Below are 17,945 nucleotides of genomic sequence, written 5' to 3' on the forward strand. Positions count from 1 at the left end.
AGGGCTGAAAGCCCTATGAAGCTGTATATAAGTCTAACTGCTATTGCTAACTGCTATTGATTGGCCACTGGAATAGTTGATGTCAGATGAGATGAACCTTATCATCTGCTTTAGCAGGTCATTTTAAATCATAGTCTATTTTGTAATTGAAACCACATTATGGAAACGGCCAGTGCTATGTGTTGTGGTAGTAGAACCAAGCCGATGCTAATCAAAATTGGCTGATCTTGTGTTGCCCATCTCTTCACAGGTCTGGGGATACGTTATGGTGTGTACGACCACCTTGGAGGTGGGGGACAAACTGCGTTTGGCTGAGTTTTGCTGTGCTATGTTTGACAATGCTGAGCTTAGTTTGTCTACAGGCAGGGCTAATGCTACATTTGGGCTCCCGTGACCCAGGAGTGCCCACCAAGTTTATAAGAACAATCTTCCAGGACATCCAAAGTTCATCAGAGAGAAACAAAACTCTGAAGCTCCCCTCAGCTGCTAGATCTGTCAACCAGAACTTAGAAATTACAACACAGACTCTGACAGAAGATTCCTTCTTCTCCAGAATCAAGAAGTTCTGGCAACGTCTTGAAAAGGTGCTTACTGGAGTTCAACAATTCAGAGAAACTCATTCCCCAATCCGAGAACGTCCCTTACCATGGCTTGCATGGAATAAAAAGCTTTCATCTCAAGTACTGAGCCCTGGTCTTCGTCAGGTCTTCCAGAACTATCGATCAATGAACAAGTATAAGGTGCCCTCAGGTGCTGGGCAGCCCCTAGGCAATCCACACCTAACTGGGATGGACCTCATGTGCCAGTTAAAAAGCCGTGTGATTGTGTCTACTGTGTTGGGTGATGAAGGACCCTTTGCAGAACCAGTGTGGAGGGCTATGCTGCCTCAGAGGAGTTTGGCAGAAGAGTTTGGTCACTTGAAGACATGTGCAGTTGTGAGCTCAGCTGGCTCCATGTTGGGGTCAGGATTGGGTAATGAGATTGGTGAGTATTAAGAGAAAAATCAGATATTCCCCTGGGGTGTTTGTCTACTTAATAGAGTTGATAAATATATTATTCATAAACAAATGCTATAATTCATGGTTGTATTAAAATATTATTACTTTCTTTTTAGGGAAGAGCCAAGGAATATAATTTTACATTATATTAGATGTCCCACCTTTCCTTTCTAACTTGTTCTATCCATAGACTAGAGAACTTGTTTCTAGGTCTTTGCTATTTGGATGATCAAAGTCATTCTCATCTCTTTGAGATTATTCTTTCCGATCTGGGTGCTCCCAGCTTCAGTTAGGTCCCCCCACTCCAGAATTCAATATCAAAACATATACATCTGTGTGTATGTGTGTGTGTGTGTATACATACATACATATATACATATATACATATATATGCATATGTGCATATGTGCATGTACGCATGTACGCATGTACGCATGTATGCATATACACATACACATACACACACACAAACACACACACACACACATATATATATATACATACATACACACACATACATATATACATACATACACATACATACATACACAGAAATCATAATTAAAACTTCATCAATGTATTGAGATCTTTTAACTTAACTGGTTAAGGTGAATCTGTGATTGTCTCCCCATGAGCTATTGTAGCAGAATAGGTAAAGATTTGTGTAGCTTTTGCACAATATGCTAATCTTGGTTAAGATTATTGGTTTCTTTGTTTCAGTAAGGAACCCTAGTGCTTAATAATGGCCTTGAATATATTTCTGCATAAATATGAACCTAAGTCCTAAAACTAGTAGATAAAGAGAACCCAATCAAACAAATGAATAAAAAACATTATTCTTGTTCACTTACTTATTGAGGAAAATCAAGAAGGTCCATATTTGCATGTGACAAAAGTATCTGAATCTTTGCTTTCAGTGACTGGTGTGCCACGTTGGTTCAGAGGCACAAAACAGACCACGATACTGCCACCACCATTAGTAGGAATCCTGGCAAAACTCTGAGATAGAAAATATTTTAAAATATATGGCAAGGTCCAGAACTAGCAAAGGGTGCCCAAACCAGGATCAATGCCTTTGGAAGGGGATATGATGCTGCACATCATGCTACTCCAGCTGGGAATATAGAAACAGCACATGCACTGCCAGCCTAAAGGAAGTGGAACAAATGCTTAAGAAATATACAGAATACTAGAGTTGAAAGTTTTAGTTTGGATCACTCTTTGATCAGTTTCCATTTGTTGCTTCTTGTCTTGCCCTCCTGTACTTAGAAAATAGGTTGTCCCCCTCTTCTTTGTGACAGCCTCTCAAATATTGGAAGATTGCTATCATGTCACCCCAGTCCTTCTCTTTGTTCGACTAGACACGCCCACTTCCTGCAACTGTTCATCATATATTTTAGCCTCTAGACCAGTGATGGCGAACCTATGACACGCGTGTCAGTGCTGACACGCGTAGCCATTTCGGGTGACACGCACATGCTCCCCAAACTTGTTTCAGCGGCAGCTCTCAGCCTGGGCGGCAGCGTCACACAGGCTGTGGAAGGAGGAGGAGGAGGAGGAGGGAACCAACCAAAGAGAGGCTTTTACCGGGTCTGCGCCCCACAGCCAGGATCGTCCTTGCGTCTCAAGCCACGTTTCTTCCTGCAAAGCCCTTCGGGCAACCCGAGAGTTCCGCTTGACGCCAGAAGGGCTTTGCAGGAAGAAACGCGGCTTGAGGCACCAGGACGGTCCTGGCTGTGGGGCGCAGACCCGGTAAAAGCCTCTCTTTGGTTGGTTCCCTCCTCCTCCTCCTCCTCCTCCTCCTTCCACAGCCTGCATGACGCTGCCGCCCAGGCTGAGAGCTGCCGCTGCCGCTGCTGCACAACTGAGGGAGGGAGAGGGAAAGCAGAGGTAGCCTCAAATTCCACCGTTGGGACAGGGGAAAGGGCTTGTCCCTCAAGAGTGGGGGGGATAGAGGTGGGAAGAAGGGGCCCGGCCTGTCCCCAGCGCCCCCCACAGACGGATTACGGATCGAACGCTTCTCTCTCTGCAGCCTTTTTCTGCAAGTCCCAGCTACTCAGCGGGGCGTCATCATTTCCGGGGGGTTGCAGTTTTCCAGCTCAGATATCAGGATCCGCCGGGATTAAGTGGGAGAAAACGCCGCTGGCCGAGCGGAACAAACACATCCAAAGGTTAATCTTATTTTATGAAAACACAACTTCCAAAAGTCGATCGTGGCCTCCGTCAAGAAGCTCTTCCCCCACCCCCCACCCATTCTGGGGTCTTGGTGTCCCTCGGCTAAGATCCACCCCGGAAAGCAGAACGGGGGCAGCCCTCCTGTAATTCTGGCTGGGTTAAAGAGCAGGGATGGAGGAGCCATATCACACCTTCATTCAAAGGGTGGGGAGGGGGAGGCCCGATAAAGTCCCTCCCTTGGGGTGTCTGAAGTCCCAGCTGAAGCAGCCGAAGGAAAAAGGATAAGCATCCCTCGCTGCCCAATGGCGCTTGGGGTAACCCCGCTGGGCAGAGCCAGTCGAGGCTCATCCTGCAAATGAGGGTTTCCTTTGGGGAGGGCCAGGTGGTTTCAAGCACCCCAAACAGCCAATCTCTCTCTCTCCGTCCCCCTTCCTTTGCTCCTGGGGCTGCAGAACTTTCCATGGGCTCAACAGTAATTGAGTAAAATTCTAAGCCACTGCAGTAGCTGCTTTTTGGTTTTATTTTTTTTTTAATATTTATCAGTCTCTCTTTTAGTTGAAGAGTTGAAGTCCACAAGGCTTAAAGCTGTCAGGTTTGAAGACCCCTGGGGTTTTTTTCCTAAAGGGTTAGGGGTGCAAGGGTCTTGTAACTTGACAGCTTTAAGACTTGCACGCTTCAATGCCAGAGTTTCTGAGCCAACATTTTGGTTGCTAAGCAGGACCGTTGGTAAGTGATACTGATAATAATATCAAGGGCAACATACGAAATCGACTGATGAACAAAGAAGTTACTAAGCAGCTATGTTAAATAATTTGTTTTTGGTTTATTAAATACAATTATATTGCAATTATATATTTTTGTAGTTTAAACTATAAATTGCGCAAAATTATGTTTTTGTCGAAGTGACACACAACGCGAGTTATGCTCGATTTTTTGCCGATTTTTGACACACCACGCCAAAAAGGTTGCCCATCACTGCTCTAGACCCTTAATCATCTTTGCTGTTCTTCTCTGCATTCTTCTCGAGTTTCAACATCTTTTTTGTATTATGGTAACCAGAACTGGATGCAATATTCCAAGTGTGGCATTACCAAGGCATTATATAGTAGTACCAAGATACATGATCTTGACATTCCTCTGTTGGATGCAGCCAAGGACTGCATTGGATTTTTTGGCAGCTGCAGCACATTGTTGGCTCATACTTAAGTGGTGGTCTACTAGGAGATCCCTCTCACAAGTCTTGCTGTTGAGCCAGGTACCACCTATTCTATACCTATACATTTGTTTTTTCTTGCCTAAGGGTAAAACCTTACATTTCTCACCACTGTTTGGTAGATAGGGCCCAGTGTTCAAGTTTGTCAAGATCCTTCTGGATCTTGAGACTATCTTCAAAAGTGTTGGCTATCTCCCTAGCTTGATGTCGTCTGCAAATTTGATGAATTCCCCTTCTATCCTGTCATCTAAGTCATTTATGAAGATGTTGAAGAGTACTGGGCCTAAGACAAAACCTTGGGATACTGCATACTTCCCTTCATGTAGATGTAGTTCCATTGAAGATTACACATTGAATGCAGTTTGTCAGCTAGCTATGAATCCAGCTAGTAATGATGCTGTCTATTCCCCATTTTTCTATCTTACCTATAAGTACCGTATTTTTTTGGAGTATAAGACGCACCAAGATTTTAAAGAGGCAAATTTTTAAAAAAAGTTTTTGCACTCTGCAGACCTCCCCAAAACAGTCAATTTTTCATGAAAACTGGCCCATTTTTTGTCAAAAAAGGGCATGCATAGCCTTTAGGAGGCTTGTAGAGTGCTCCTGGGGGCAGGGGGCAAAAACGAGCAAAAGACTGCCTGTTTTTTGCTCATTTTTGTCCTCTCCAGCCCCCAGGGAAGCCTCCAGCCCCCCTGGAAGCCTCTTAAAGGCTATGCATGGCCATTTTTGCAAAGGTGGCGGGGTTTCAGGAGGCCAAAAATGTTGTATTCAGTGTATTCGATGCACCCAGATTTTCACTCTCTTTTTTGAAGGAAAAAGGTGCGTCTTACTCTGAAAAATACCGTAGGTTGTGGACTACCTGGTCAGATGCTCTACTGAAGTCCATGTGAAATACTCTACAGCATTTCACTAGTTCACTAATTTAGTCACTTTATCAAAAGATGCAATAAAATTTCTTTGGTATGATCTGATTTTGATAAACCCATGTGGGCTTCTTGTAATAGCTTTGCTTGCTTCTAGGTGTTTGCAGATCCGTTGCTTGATTATCTTTCTCAGGCTGATTGGTTTGTAGTTTATTGGAACTATTTCCTCCCCCCCCTTTTTTTTGAAGATGGAAACTACCACAGCTCTTTTCCATTCTTCTCATAGTTCCCCGGATGCTCCAGGATCTTTGAAAAGTATGCTTTGATGGCTCCGAGATCACATCTGCCAGCATTTTCAGAACTCTATGATGTAATCCATCTGGTCCTAGTGATAGGGGGGACGAGTGGGAGGACCATTTTCTTGCCTGTTATACAGGCAATTGGTGTGTTAACTTGCTGTGAAGGAAAAGCCATGTTTGCAAACTGATCAGAGGGAGTTAGAGCTTCCTGGGGACTTGAAAGCTGTCAAGGGCATTGGGTGGGTGGTGTGAATTCACAGCATTGGCAATTTTCTATCAACGGGCTGTGGGTGGTGAAAGATTTGCAAGATTAGTTAATTGAAGATAGACAGCAGGCTAATCTGCAAGAAGCTCCATCAAGTCTCAAGGGGATAAAGTGAAAAAAGTGTGCTTTTTCTGCCACTTAGAAAGAACAGTGAAGCAGCGGGGAAAAAAGAAGTGTCTTGTGAATACCATGAGAGTTGCAGAGTTACCTTAGAAGAGGTCTGTCCCGTTAAGAGATAGTAGCTCCTGGTTTTTCCTCAGAAGAATGTTGAGGAAAGTTTTAGCAAAGAGGTTTCCCCCCCCCCCCCCGATACAGAATGATATAATCCTCAACATATGAAACAACATCAAGTTTATACAAACTGGCACATTGTCAATACTGTGGAGCTCCTGAACCTGTTCTGAAGATTAAAATTGACTCTGGGCAAAATAAACAAACAAGAGGGATGGATGGGAGTGTGTTTATTTGGAGAGTTACAATCTTAAAAGCATCCTCAGCCCATGGATTGGGAAGAGTCCCAAATTCTGTGGTGTACAGAGGAGGGAGACAGTAGCTGCAGCAAATGGTCATTCAGTCTGGTGAGACACTTAAAAACTGTAGTTTAGATGGCACATTAGCGGTTTTGAGAAATTCTGTATAACAGGGCCAACTATTGTCTTTACCTATCTGGAGACTCACAACACAAGACACAAATGCAGATTTATTACTTCTCTTGTTCCTTTCCTATTCTAAAAGTTTTGTTGCCTCACATACAGACACCCTAAGCAAACTATCCAATGCAATGTCTACCTAGCCAAACTAGGTCTCAGTTCCACCATGTAAAATATTTCAACTTATTCGATGGTTCTGAAAGTATTACAGTTCCCATTCACTTGTATAACTTCCAATAAGGCTTGGCCAATCTCACTGTACCATTTTTTCCCATGTCTCCTTTTATGTTTCCACTTGAGTACCATTGTTTCTTCCCAGTTCATTTGAAAATATCTCATTATGGAAACCACTCCATGTTTAAGAACCACCTCTTATCGATTTAGAAATCGTAATGCTTATATTTTTTTATATGACACAGACATTAAAATATTGGAAATATTTGTTCCGTTCCATCCTCAAGAAGCTATCCCTGGACAATTCATTCTGCCCCTATGGCTTGCTTTGAGTGAGTCTCAGATACCCCACCTTCCATATAGGTATTCATGGAAACTGGAAGAGCCGGGGTGGCGCAGTGGTTAAATGCAGCACTGCAGGCTACTTCAGCTGACTGCAGTTCTGCAGTTCGGCGGTTCAAATCTCATCGGCTCAGGGTTGACTCAGCCTTCCATCCTTCTGAGATCGGTAAAATGAGGACCCAGACTGTGGGGGCGATATGCTGACTCTGTAAACCGCTTAGAGAGGGCTGAAAGCCCTATGAAGCAGTATATAAGTCTAACTGCTATTGCTATTGCTATGCAGCAATATATATATTTAACCATATAGATATAACTCAGAATACATATTAACATAGTTCGACATTAATAACAACATAGTGACAATTGTGCCCACATTCTGTTTTACTGTATACCTTGGCTTGATAGACTAACAACCCGATTGTTAGCCAAATCTGAATTATAAATGGAATAATGAGCATAGTGAGTTTATAAAGAGTATATTAAAATGAATTCTAATGCACACACCCCCCCTGCATACCACCAATGCATACACACAGGAGAGCCAATTTAGTCTATTGGTTAACTTGATTGATTTAGATTGAGAGAACCCTGGTTCTAATTCTGATCCTGGTACAAAAACCATCTGGGTGACCATGGCCAAGTATTCTCCTTCAGCCTTAGGAAGAAGGCAATGGTAAGTCTCAGAGCCTGCAAAGATTTTAAAGCAGCCCTGGTTAGCAGGGACTTTAAATAAAGGAGATGTCAGGCTGTTTTCTCAACCGCCCCTTGCTCTGAGGAAGGGAATGTTATTGTAAAATAAACCAGGAAGGGATGGCCTAGGGCAGTGGTTCCCAAACTTGGCAACTTTAAGACTTGTGGACTTCAACTCCCAGAATTCTCCAGCCAGCAGAGCTGCCTGGAGAATTCTGGGAGTTGAAGTCCACAAGTCTTAAAGTTGCCAAGTTTGGGAACCACTGGCTTAGGGCCATGATGGTGAACCTATGGCATGCGCTCTTGAAGTGGCACATGGAGCCATGTCACCTGGCACGTGCAGTTCCTCTTCTGGGTTTCTAGAGCACATGCGATGATCAGCTGGCCTTTGTGTGTGGCAGCAGTGCCGGAAACTGGAAGAGCTGGTCTTCCGTTTTCCCACATGAGCCAGCCAGCTGAACGGCACATTTGAATGCGTGGCAGTAAACAGAAGACTTCCTGGACAGCGCGCATGCACCCGCCGGAAACCGGAAGTTCATTTTTCGGTGCGCGAATGCCCCCTGGGCAGCTCCTCTTCCTGGTTGCGGCCAAGACGAAGTGGTCCCTTTTTGACACCTGGTGCCACCCCCCGTGCACTCCCTTTTCGGCACTTGCTGGTGAAAAGGTTTGCCATCACTGACCTAGGGACAGGATCTACCTGCTTTTGCCCTTACTTGCTCATTTTCTCATTTTCTCAGATTCCCATCATGCTGTCCTTCGTTTCAATGGAGCCCCAACTGCTGGCTATGAACATGATGTGGGCACAAAAACAACACTCCGCCTTGTGAATTCCCAGGTGGGTAGTAAACTTGGGAGGGACAGACTGAGCTGTGGACAAAAGAAAAAAACAACCTGCTCATAGTTAAAAGCTAAATGGGGAAAAGGTAGGGAAAATCCAATGGTTTCATTTCATTTGTTTGCCAAGAAACAGAACAGTAGCCTCAATTCTTCTACATTGTTAGATCAGAGGTATCCTTAGATAGTCAAAAAAGTGAGGATGTGGTCAGGTACCAATGTGATTGAAGTTCTAGCCATTTTTATATGCACCATATATTATATCTTACATTGTTAGTTCAATATATTTGGCTAATTGTCCTCAAATATATCAATATATAGGAATGATATAAATAAAATCAGATTCAGATAATTACAGACCTATTATAGACAATTACAGACAATTACAGAACCAACTGTTATGACAGAAGTAGGCAAATTGCACTGTACACCTTTAATTATAATTATGTCCTGAGAGAAAAAGTGAGGTGCCTAGCCTAGAAGGTTAGAAGATCTCATAATGTCTTCTACTACAGAAGACTCAGAGGTCTCCAGTATGCGGAGTGGAGAATTCTGGAAACTGAAGTCTATGTGAAGACTATCCTTCTTAAAAGATGCCAAGTTTGAGTTACACTGTTCTAGTCTACCTACCTGCCCAGGGAAGGAATCCTTATGCTATCCCAGATAAATAAGCTATTCAACTTTTGCTTGAAAATCTCCTGTGATGGTGCATGTACAGCTATAGGCAGCCTATTCGTGATCACGGTCAGGAAATTCCTCCTCGTCTTAAATGTGGATTTCCCACAGTGAAGTTTCTATCCTAAATCTCTCACAGAGAGTTATGGAAGAATAAATGACTTGTGCCACTCCATCATCATCTGGATCCTTCAGTGAGTCATCATTACTGAAGCAGAAACCCCTTCACCCAAAGGCCAACTGAGCTGGCTCATTTAACAGATGTCATGATTTCAAGGACAAGTTTGGGGCTTTGTCCAGGCTTTCTCTAACACAGGCCCAGGTTCAGTTGCCTGTGCTGGATTTTTCCTTCTGGCATTGAGACCTGTCAATCTGTAGAGATTCTCAGTCATCTAGGTTACTATGGTTGTCACAAAGGTGCTTTTTTCAGGAAGCAACTGGACTTCCTTGTTTTTTTTTCTTTTGAAGACTCTTCTCATCCAAGAAGCTTCTTCAGCTCTGACAGGATGGTGGGGAATGGAAGGATTTATATTCCTTGCAGACAGCTGGTCATTTGCATCCTTTTAGAGGGTCCTTGAAGCACTTGGAGGCTTATCTCTGTCCTCAGGGTCACCTGAGTAGTGCTCCTGGTTCCTGTAGTCTGTGATTTTTCCTCTGGAAATCCATTCCTACTCCCACATCATTCAAAGGGTGTTCATCTCAAATTGTATAGCTAAAAGTCTGTAGAAATTGCAAACTACAGGAACTAGGAGCACTACTCAGGTGACCCTGAGGACAGAGATAAACCTCCAGGTCCTTCGACGACCCTCTAAAAGGATGCAAATGACCAGCTGTCTGCAAGGAATATAAATCCTTCCATTCCCCACCATCCTGTCAGAGCTGAAGAAACTTCTTGGAGGAGAAGTGAAATGTCTTCAAAAGAAAAAAACAAGAAAGTCCAATTGCCTCATGAAAAAAAGCACCTTTGAGATTGAGACCTATTGTTCACTTACCTGCATTTGTTTTTTAGCTGATATAAGGAGAGCCCTGGGAGGCTTGTGTTTTGGGATCTGGTTGCTAAGTTACTGGGATTACTGTGGGGTTATAAAACCTCCCGAAACCTGGCAGAGATTTTCTGTAAAGATTGCATTACCTGGAGTTAACCTACATGAACTGATACTTCAAACCCACCTCTTCTAATTTTCCCTTATGCATTCTTAACAGAAACCTTGATCTGGCTATTGGAAAAGAATTAGAATATCATCCCAATAAACATTCTTTAATTAAGTAATAGATGCTAAAATTTCCATATCCGAGGATATCCATGTGGTCAGAAAAGTCAGGATAGCAGCTGTGACTACATGATCAAAACCTGGGTGGGTCGCTACAGGTTTGCTCGGGTTCGGGAGAACCTGTAGCTAATGTTATGGCCGGGTCGGAGAACCTCCAAATCCCACCCCTGGCTGGCCCTGCCTATCCCTCCCCTCCCCTCCCAGGAGTATCAATGCAGCCCATTTTCGATGTGAGGTAAGTGCAGGGCCTGTGCGGAGGCTTGGGGGGGGGGGGATAACGGGCCTCCTGGAAGGCGTCCGGAGCCCAGGGGAGGCAGTTTTCGCCCTCCCAGAGGCTCAAAGAAAGCCTCCAGAGCCTGGGGAAGGCAAAAATGCCCCCCCCCCACCGCCGTGGTGCAGGAGGCCAACTAGGCCACACCCACCATGGCCACGCCCATGCAGCAACCGGCAGAGAATCCGTTGCTGAAATTTTTGAAGCCCACCCCTGATTGAAACCTTGTCCATTTTTACATGCATTACACACATACATGTGTTAAAGAGGCTCAGGGGTTTGATCATGCAACCATAGCCACCGTTGTGTTCAAACCTCTTATAATTTAAGATATTTGTGATTGGTCATTGGTGATGTTTAGGTCTCGCATATCAAGAGTGGACCTCTGAAACTCAACGTTCATTTTGTATTTAGAGATGGTGATAAGTTACTAAAACTGTTTCTTATTTGTTGGGAAGAAGGAAGGAATTACTTTTTCTTCTTTCTTTTCCTTGTCTTTTTCTTTTGTCTTTCACATACTTTTTAAAATATTTTTTCCATATTTCATATTGACTTTTATTTTTTCCATTAATAATTCTTAATACATCTTTTTGGGGGGGGGAAATGAAACTCAACTCCATAATGGATTTATTACAGTAGTGGAGACTCTAGAATGAGTCCAGAGAAGAGCAACAAAGATGATGAGGGGACTGGAGACTAAAATATATGACGAACGGTTGCAGGAACTGGGTATGTCCAGTTTAATGAAAAGAAGGATCAGGGGAGACATGATAGCAGTGTTCCAATATCTCAGGGATTGCCACAAAGAAGAGGGAGTCAAACTATTCTCCAGGGCACCTGAGGGTAGAATAAGAAGCAATAGATGGAAACTAATCAAGGAGAGAAGCAACTTAGAACTGAGGATAAATTTTCTGACAGTTAGAACAATTAATCAGTGGAACAGCTTGCCTCCAGAAGTTGTGAATGCCCCAACACTGGAAGTCTTTAAGAAGATGTTGGACAGCCATTTGTCTGAAGGTATAGGGTTTCCTCCCTAGGCAGGGGGTTGGACTAGAAGACCTCCAAGGTTCCTTCCAACTCTGCTATTGTATTTGTGTTTGTATAGTATTAGTTCCAATTTAATGGCAAAGATAACTGCAAAGTGGTCATAAGAATAACTTTAACTTCTATCATAATGGAGATAGTTTACATTTTAGTGGTAATGTTTGCTGTTGATGCTAGTACAAGTAGTTGTCGACTTACCGTTGAATGACCGTTCAAAGTTACAATGGCCTGAAAACAGTAACTTTCACAGTTATGACCTTTGCTCCATGATCATGTGATCACAACTCAGATGCTTGGCAACTTGTTCATATTTATGACCGTTGCGGTGTCCCAAGGTCAGGTGATCACTTTTTGCGATCTTCTGACAAGCAAAGTCAATGGGGAAGCCAGATTCATTTAGCAACCATGTTAATAACTTATCAGCTGCAGTGATTCACTTAATAACTATGACAACAAAGGTCATAAAATGGGGCAAAACTCCCTTAAGAAATGTCCCACTTAACAACAATGGATTCCGTCATAAGTCGAGGACTACCTGTACTGTATTTTGACATTCTTCACTTAGCTGCCAGTCAGAGAAAGATCTTTGATCACTATTGACTCTAAAAAAGTAGCAATATATTTTGCAATATAAGCTGGATTGTTGGGAGTTAGTGCTGAGATGTTTTTCTCTATTCCTGCTTTGGCATTTTGCTGAATATGCTTGGAACCCTCAGTTCAAAGTCAAATATCAAGGCCAGAACATAATCAGAGTAGCAGCCTTCAGGAATACGTATTAATTATTAAGTTGCCTTTAAGGAGTTCCAGAGAACTTGAATGACACTCTGTGTAATTCGGGCCTGGTCAGATCACTGCCAGCAAATCTGCAAAGTGCAGCTTGAAGATGTCTGCATTTAGCTGCATTCTCAACCAAAGGCATGAGGGCGAATCGCTTAGCATGCAGCAGCACAAATATAAAAGGGTAGAGAGAAAAAAATGCATACCAGAATAGAAGTTGAATCTAACATTTGGGGCTCTCCCTCTATGCAAATATATTAGGTGCTTCTGGGCAATTCTTGTAAAATGTAGGATATTCCTCTGACTGGGGTTTTTCTAAAAGAAGGGGAAGTACTCTTATTCTGATGAATTGGCCAGGCTCGCCACAAACATCACTAGGTTGTTTCCAGAGGTGGTATTCAGCAGGTTCTGACCAGGTCTGGCAGGGGTAGGTTCCGGTAGGCCCGTGATGGCGAACCTATGGCACACGTGCCAGAGGTGGCATACAGAGCCCTCTCTGTGGGCATGCACACTATTGCCAACTGCTCTTCTGGTTTCTGGCATGCACATAGCTGCCGGCCAGCTGGTCTTTGCAGGCACTGGCGCATCAGAAAACAGCCTGAAAACAGCCCAAAAAATAGGCTGTTTTCCAGGCTGGTTTTCAGAGTATCCAAAAATGCCCCCGAAATGGCCTGTTTTTCAGCCAGTTCCAATTCTGGTTTCCAGCACACACATGGGCGCTGGCCAGCTGGTCTCTGTGGGCACCAGAGCACCAGGAAACGGCCTGAAAAAGGTGCCCAAAATGCCCCAAAAATAAGTTGCTCTGGCGCACACATGCACACGCAGGCACGCGGTTTCCAGTTTAGGCACTCAGTGCCAGAAAAGGTTTGCCATCACTGTGTAGGCACTACTGCCAGTTCACTCATGGGTGCACATGCGTGTGTTGCGCACGTGAGCAGGGCAATAAAAATTGTTCTGCGCAGAAGTGAAAAACAAGATGGCGGCACCTATGGTGCCATCCGGAGAACTGGGTCGGGGGTATGGTAGGCTTGCGTCACTGTCAGTTCCAGTGACCCAGGCTGCCAAACCACTACCGATTCAGCCGAACCAGTCCGAACTGGTAGGAACTCACAACTGAGTTCTGGAGAACCGGTAGTAAAAATTTTGAGTAGTTCAGAGAACCGGTAAACACCACCTCTGGCTGGCCCCGCCCCCATCTATTCTCTGCCTTTTGAGTCCCAGCTGATCAGGAGGAAATGGGGATTTTGCAGTATCCTTCCCCTGCCACGCCCACCAAGCCACTCTAAGCCCACCAAGCCGCACCCACAGAACTAGTAGTAAAAAAAATTGAATCTCACAACTGGTTATTTCCCTTGCAGCTGCATGGTTGGCTTGAATTTGTGGGTAAAAGAAATGTTCTCATCCCCTTTTTTCTTCACAGCTGATGGTTTCTCCAAATCACAATTTTCTAGATGAACAACTCTATGCTGAGGGAACTCTGGTCGCATGGGATCCAGCCCCTTACCCTGGGGACCTAGAAGAGGTGAGATTCTCTAGTTAGGATCCCATTATAAGCTAGCCTAGGCTGAAATGGGGCTGAGGTAACCCGTGGTTCTCATATGTGTTCATAGCATCTTGTGTGAGCCAGTCGACTTTTTAAGACTTTGCAAGAGCCAAGGTGGCGCAGTGGTTAAAGTGCTGTACTGCAGCCACTTCAGCTGACTGTTATCTGCAGTTTGGCGGTTCAAATCTCACTGGCTCAGGGTTGACTCAGCCTTCCATCCTTCCGAGGTAGGTAAAATGAGGACCCAGACTGTGGGGGCGATATGCTGACTCTGTAAACCGCTTAGAGAGGGCTGAAAGCCCTATGAAGCGGTATATAAGTCTAACTGGAAAAAAAAAAGCTATAATATACAGGTAGTCCTTGACTTACCACCAAAATTGAGCCCAAAATTTCTGTTGCTAAGTGAGACTTGCTATGTGAATTTCCCCCCCCCCTTTCACAACCTTTTGTTAAGTAAATCACTGCCGTTAGTAACAAGGTTGTTAAATGAATCTGGATTCCCTATTGACTTTGCTTGTCAGAAGGTCGCAAAAAGTGATCACATGACCCCGGGGCACTGCAACCGTCATAAATACATGTCAGTTGCCAAGCAGCCAAATTTTGATCATGTGACCATGGGGATGCTGCAATGATTGTAAGTGTGAAAAACTGACATAAGTCACTTTTTTCAGTGCCTCTGTAATTTTGAACAGTCACTAAATGAACCGTTGTAAGTTGAGGACTACTTGTAATTTGCTGGGGCAACAAGACAACAATTGTCTGCGTTGTATGAACATAGTATCTTTAATATCAGTAGTCTGGGACAGAAGGGGATCTGTGCATACATACATACATAATAGCCTGAATAGGAGGGAGACAGAGAACCCCTTACAGGGTAAGGCTGAGGAGTATGTACAGTTCTTGGCGGACAAAGTTGCTCGGTTTCGATCGGACCTGGACTCCACTCCTGCAGATCCAGCCGAGACACAAGGGAATGATCTGGCAGACCATCTCTGGGTTGAGTTTCAGGATGTTGCCTCCGGGGATGTGGACAAGGCTATGCGAGCTGTGAGCGCCTCCACCTGTATTCTGGACCCGTGTCCCTCCTGGCTGGTTGCCAGCAGCAGTGAGGTGACACGAGGCTGGATCCAGGCGGTTGTTACCACCTCTCTTCGGGAGGGGCATCTCCCCACCGCGCTGAAGGCGGCGGTGGTGAGACCCCTCCTGAAGAAACCGTCTTTGGATCCAGCAATTCTTAACAACTACCGTCCAGTCTCCAACCTCCCCTTTGTGGGGAAGGTTGTTGAGAAGGTGGTGGCTCTCCAGCTTCAGCGTACCTTGGAGGAAGCTAACTATCTTGACCCCTTCCAGTCTGGCTTCAGGCCCGGTTACAGCACAGAAACCGCTTTGGTCGCATTGACCGATGATCTCTGGAGAGCCAGAGATGGAGGCCATGCGTCCATCCTGGTTCTCCTTGACCTCTCAGCGGCTTTCGATACCATCGACCATGGTATCCTTCTGCGACGACTGCGGGAGGTGGGGGTGGGCGGCACTGTTCTGCAGTGGTTCTCCTCCTACCTCTCGGACAGGTCGCAGTCGGTGTTGGTGGGGGGGCAGAGATCGTCCCCGAGGCCCCTTACTTGTGGGGTGCCGCAGGGTTCGGTCTTATCCCCCCTACTATTTAACATATACATGAAACCGCTGGGCGAGATCATTCGGAGGCACGGGATAAAATACCACCAATATGCGGACGATACACAGTTGTATCTGTCCGCCCCGTGCCAACTCAATGAAGCGGTGGAAGTGATGAACCGAGGCCTTGAGGCTGTTAAAGACTGGATGAGAGCTAACAAACTGGTGCTCAACCCGGAAAAGACCGAGTGGCTGTTGTGTTTTCCTCCCAATAATTTGGCTAATGTTCCATCAATCAGGCTGGGGGGACAAAATTTATACCCCTCAGACAGGGTCCGCAACTTGGGAGTCCTCCTGGACCCACAGCTGAGTTTCGACCATCATTTGTCAGCTGTGACCAGGGGGGCATTTGCTCAGGTTCGCCTGATGCGCCAGTTGCGGCCCTACCTGAACAGGGAGGCCCTCACAACAGTCACTCGAGCCCTTGTGATCTCTAGGCTGGAATACTGCAACGTGCTCTACATGGGGCTGCCCTTGAAGAGCATCCGGCGACTTCAGCTAGTCCAGAATGCGGCCGCGCGAGTGATCGTGGGCGCACCACGGTTCGCCCACATAACACCGATCCTCCGTGAGCTGCGCTGGCTACCTGTTGGTCTCCGGGTGCACTTCAAGGTCCTACTTACCACTCACAAAGCGCTCCATGGTAGTGGATCTGGCTATTTGAGAGACCGCCTTCTGCCAATTACCTCCCTACGTCCCATCAGATCGCACAGGGTAGGCCTCCTCCGAATTCCATCCGCCAGTCAGTGCCGACTGGCGACTACGCGGAGGAGAGCCTTCTCAGTTGCAGCTCCGACGCTATGGAACAATCTCCCCGTGGAGATCCGCACCCTCACCACCGCCCAGGCCTTCCGCACGGCCCTTAAGATCTGGCTATCCCGTCAGGCCTGGGGATAAAAATCTTAGTTCGTCCCCTCCCGAATGATGAATGAATGTTGTGCTCTATTTTTTAATATTATGTACTGTCTTATGCTTTTTGTCTTTGTACCCCCTTTCCCGTGTTTTTGTAAGCCGCCCTGAGTCCCCTCAGGGAAAAGGGCGGCCTATAAATTATAATAAATCTACAATCTACAAATAACACTAACATATGGCTCATGAGCCACATATGTTTAGCTCCCAGAGCACTCAAGAGAGATTGATATCCAGCAGTTACTGCAATGAATTTTTATTTTTTTTCTTCAAAACATAATATTTAAAACAGATTGCTATCCTAAAAACAAACAAACCTAAGGATGAAAAAAAACAGGCCCAAAGTCTAACAATTTCAAAACTTTGTGCTAGAAAATGTTCCTTTCCTGTAGCGGATTAGAGAGATCCATCAAGTTATAGAAGGAGAATGAATGAAGTATGGTGTTCTTTGATCCGCTAAGTACTTTTTTCCATTAGAGGTATATATCGTGTTTCATTGAAAATAACACCCAACCAGAAAATGATGGATTTTTTTGTGATACAGAATTATACTTTTATTTTGATGCCAAGATATAAGGACCCCGGTTTGAAAAGCCAGCCAAAGGGGCCAAGATTAGAATCTTACAGCAGGTTTTTTTTTTTGATGATTTTTCAGGATGCTCGTAATGCCCTACCCCCCCAAATAAACCCGAGTCAAGATCGTCAGCCAGACTGACATATTTAGTACCATATACCCTGAAAAAACACCTAATCAAAAAATAAGCCCTAATGCGTCTTTTGGAACAAAAATTAATATAAGACCCGGTCTTATGTTTGGGGAAACATGGCTAAAAGCAGTCTTTTGCAGCTTTTTTTACTTTTTAATTGTAAGCTATCTACAATCACTGAGTTAAGCAACCTATAAATAGAATGAATGAACTGTATGATGATTGAAGATGGACCTAGATATAAGTACTATTATCTTTCTGTTGGATTGGCATAAAACCCAACTTGGCTTGGCCAGAGTTTTAATTGATGTACATTTAGGCCAAGACTTGTATTTCCTGTGTAAATGTGTTTGTCTGGGTCAATATATGGGAGAGACATTTATATAAAATACAACTATTTTGGTCTTTGATACTTTAATTTCCAGATCCATGCTTCTGGTTGTATCATATAGTGTAGGGGTCCACAACCAGGCCTTGACCCATTTGAAACTGGGTCGTGGAAGTGGTGGGTGAGTACATGCACACAAAGCCGCATTTGTGAAAGTGGCACCTCCATACACAAAACCATCCCCTC

At 44.7% G+C, this 17,945-nt stretch overlaps 1 protein-coding gene across 1 annotated transcript in view; it reads left to right on the top strand.

Annotated features, from left to right (window-relative positions):
• Positions 1 to 336: 336 nt before the first annotated feature.
• LOC116507769 (beta-galactoside alpha-2,6-sialyltransferase 1-like) overlaps positions 337 to 17,945 on the top strand; it is a 28,398-nt gene continuing 10,789 nt past the window's right edge. The window contains exons 1-3 of the mRNA XM_032216098.1: positions 337 to 984; positions 8,407 to 8,504; positions 13,962 to 14,063. Coding sequence (XP_032071989.1) covers positions 339 to 984; positions 8,407 to 8,504; positions 13,962 to 14,063 — 846 coding nt within the window. The 5' untranslated portion in view covers positions 337 to 338. The remainder of the gene's footprint in view (positions 985 to 8,406; positions 8,505 to 13,961; positions 14,064 to 17,945) is intronic.

Source organism: Thamnophis elegans, chromosome 4, assembly GCF_009769535.1.
Source record: "Thamnophis elegans isolate rThaEle1 chromosome 4, rThaEle1.pri, whole genome shotgun sequence".
Taxonomy (NCBI): domain Eukaryota; kingdom Metazoa; phylum Chordata; class Lepidosauria; order Squamata; family Colubridae; genus Thamnophis; species Thamnophis elegans.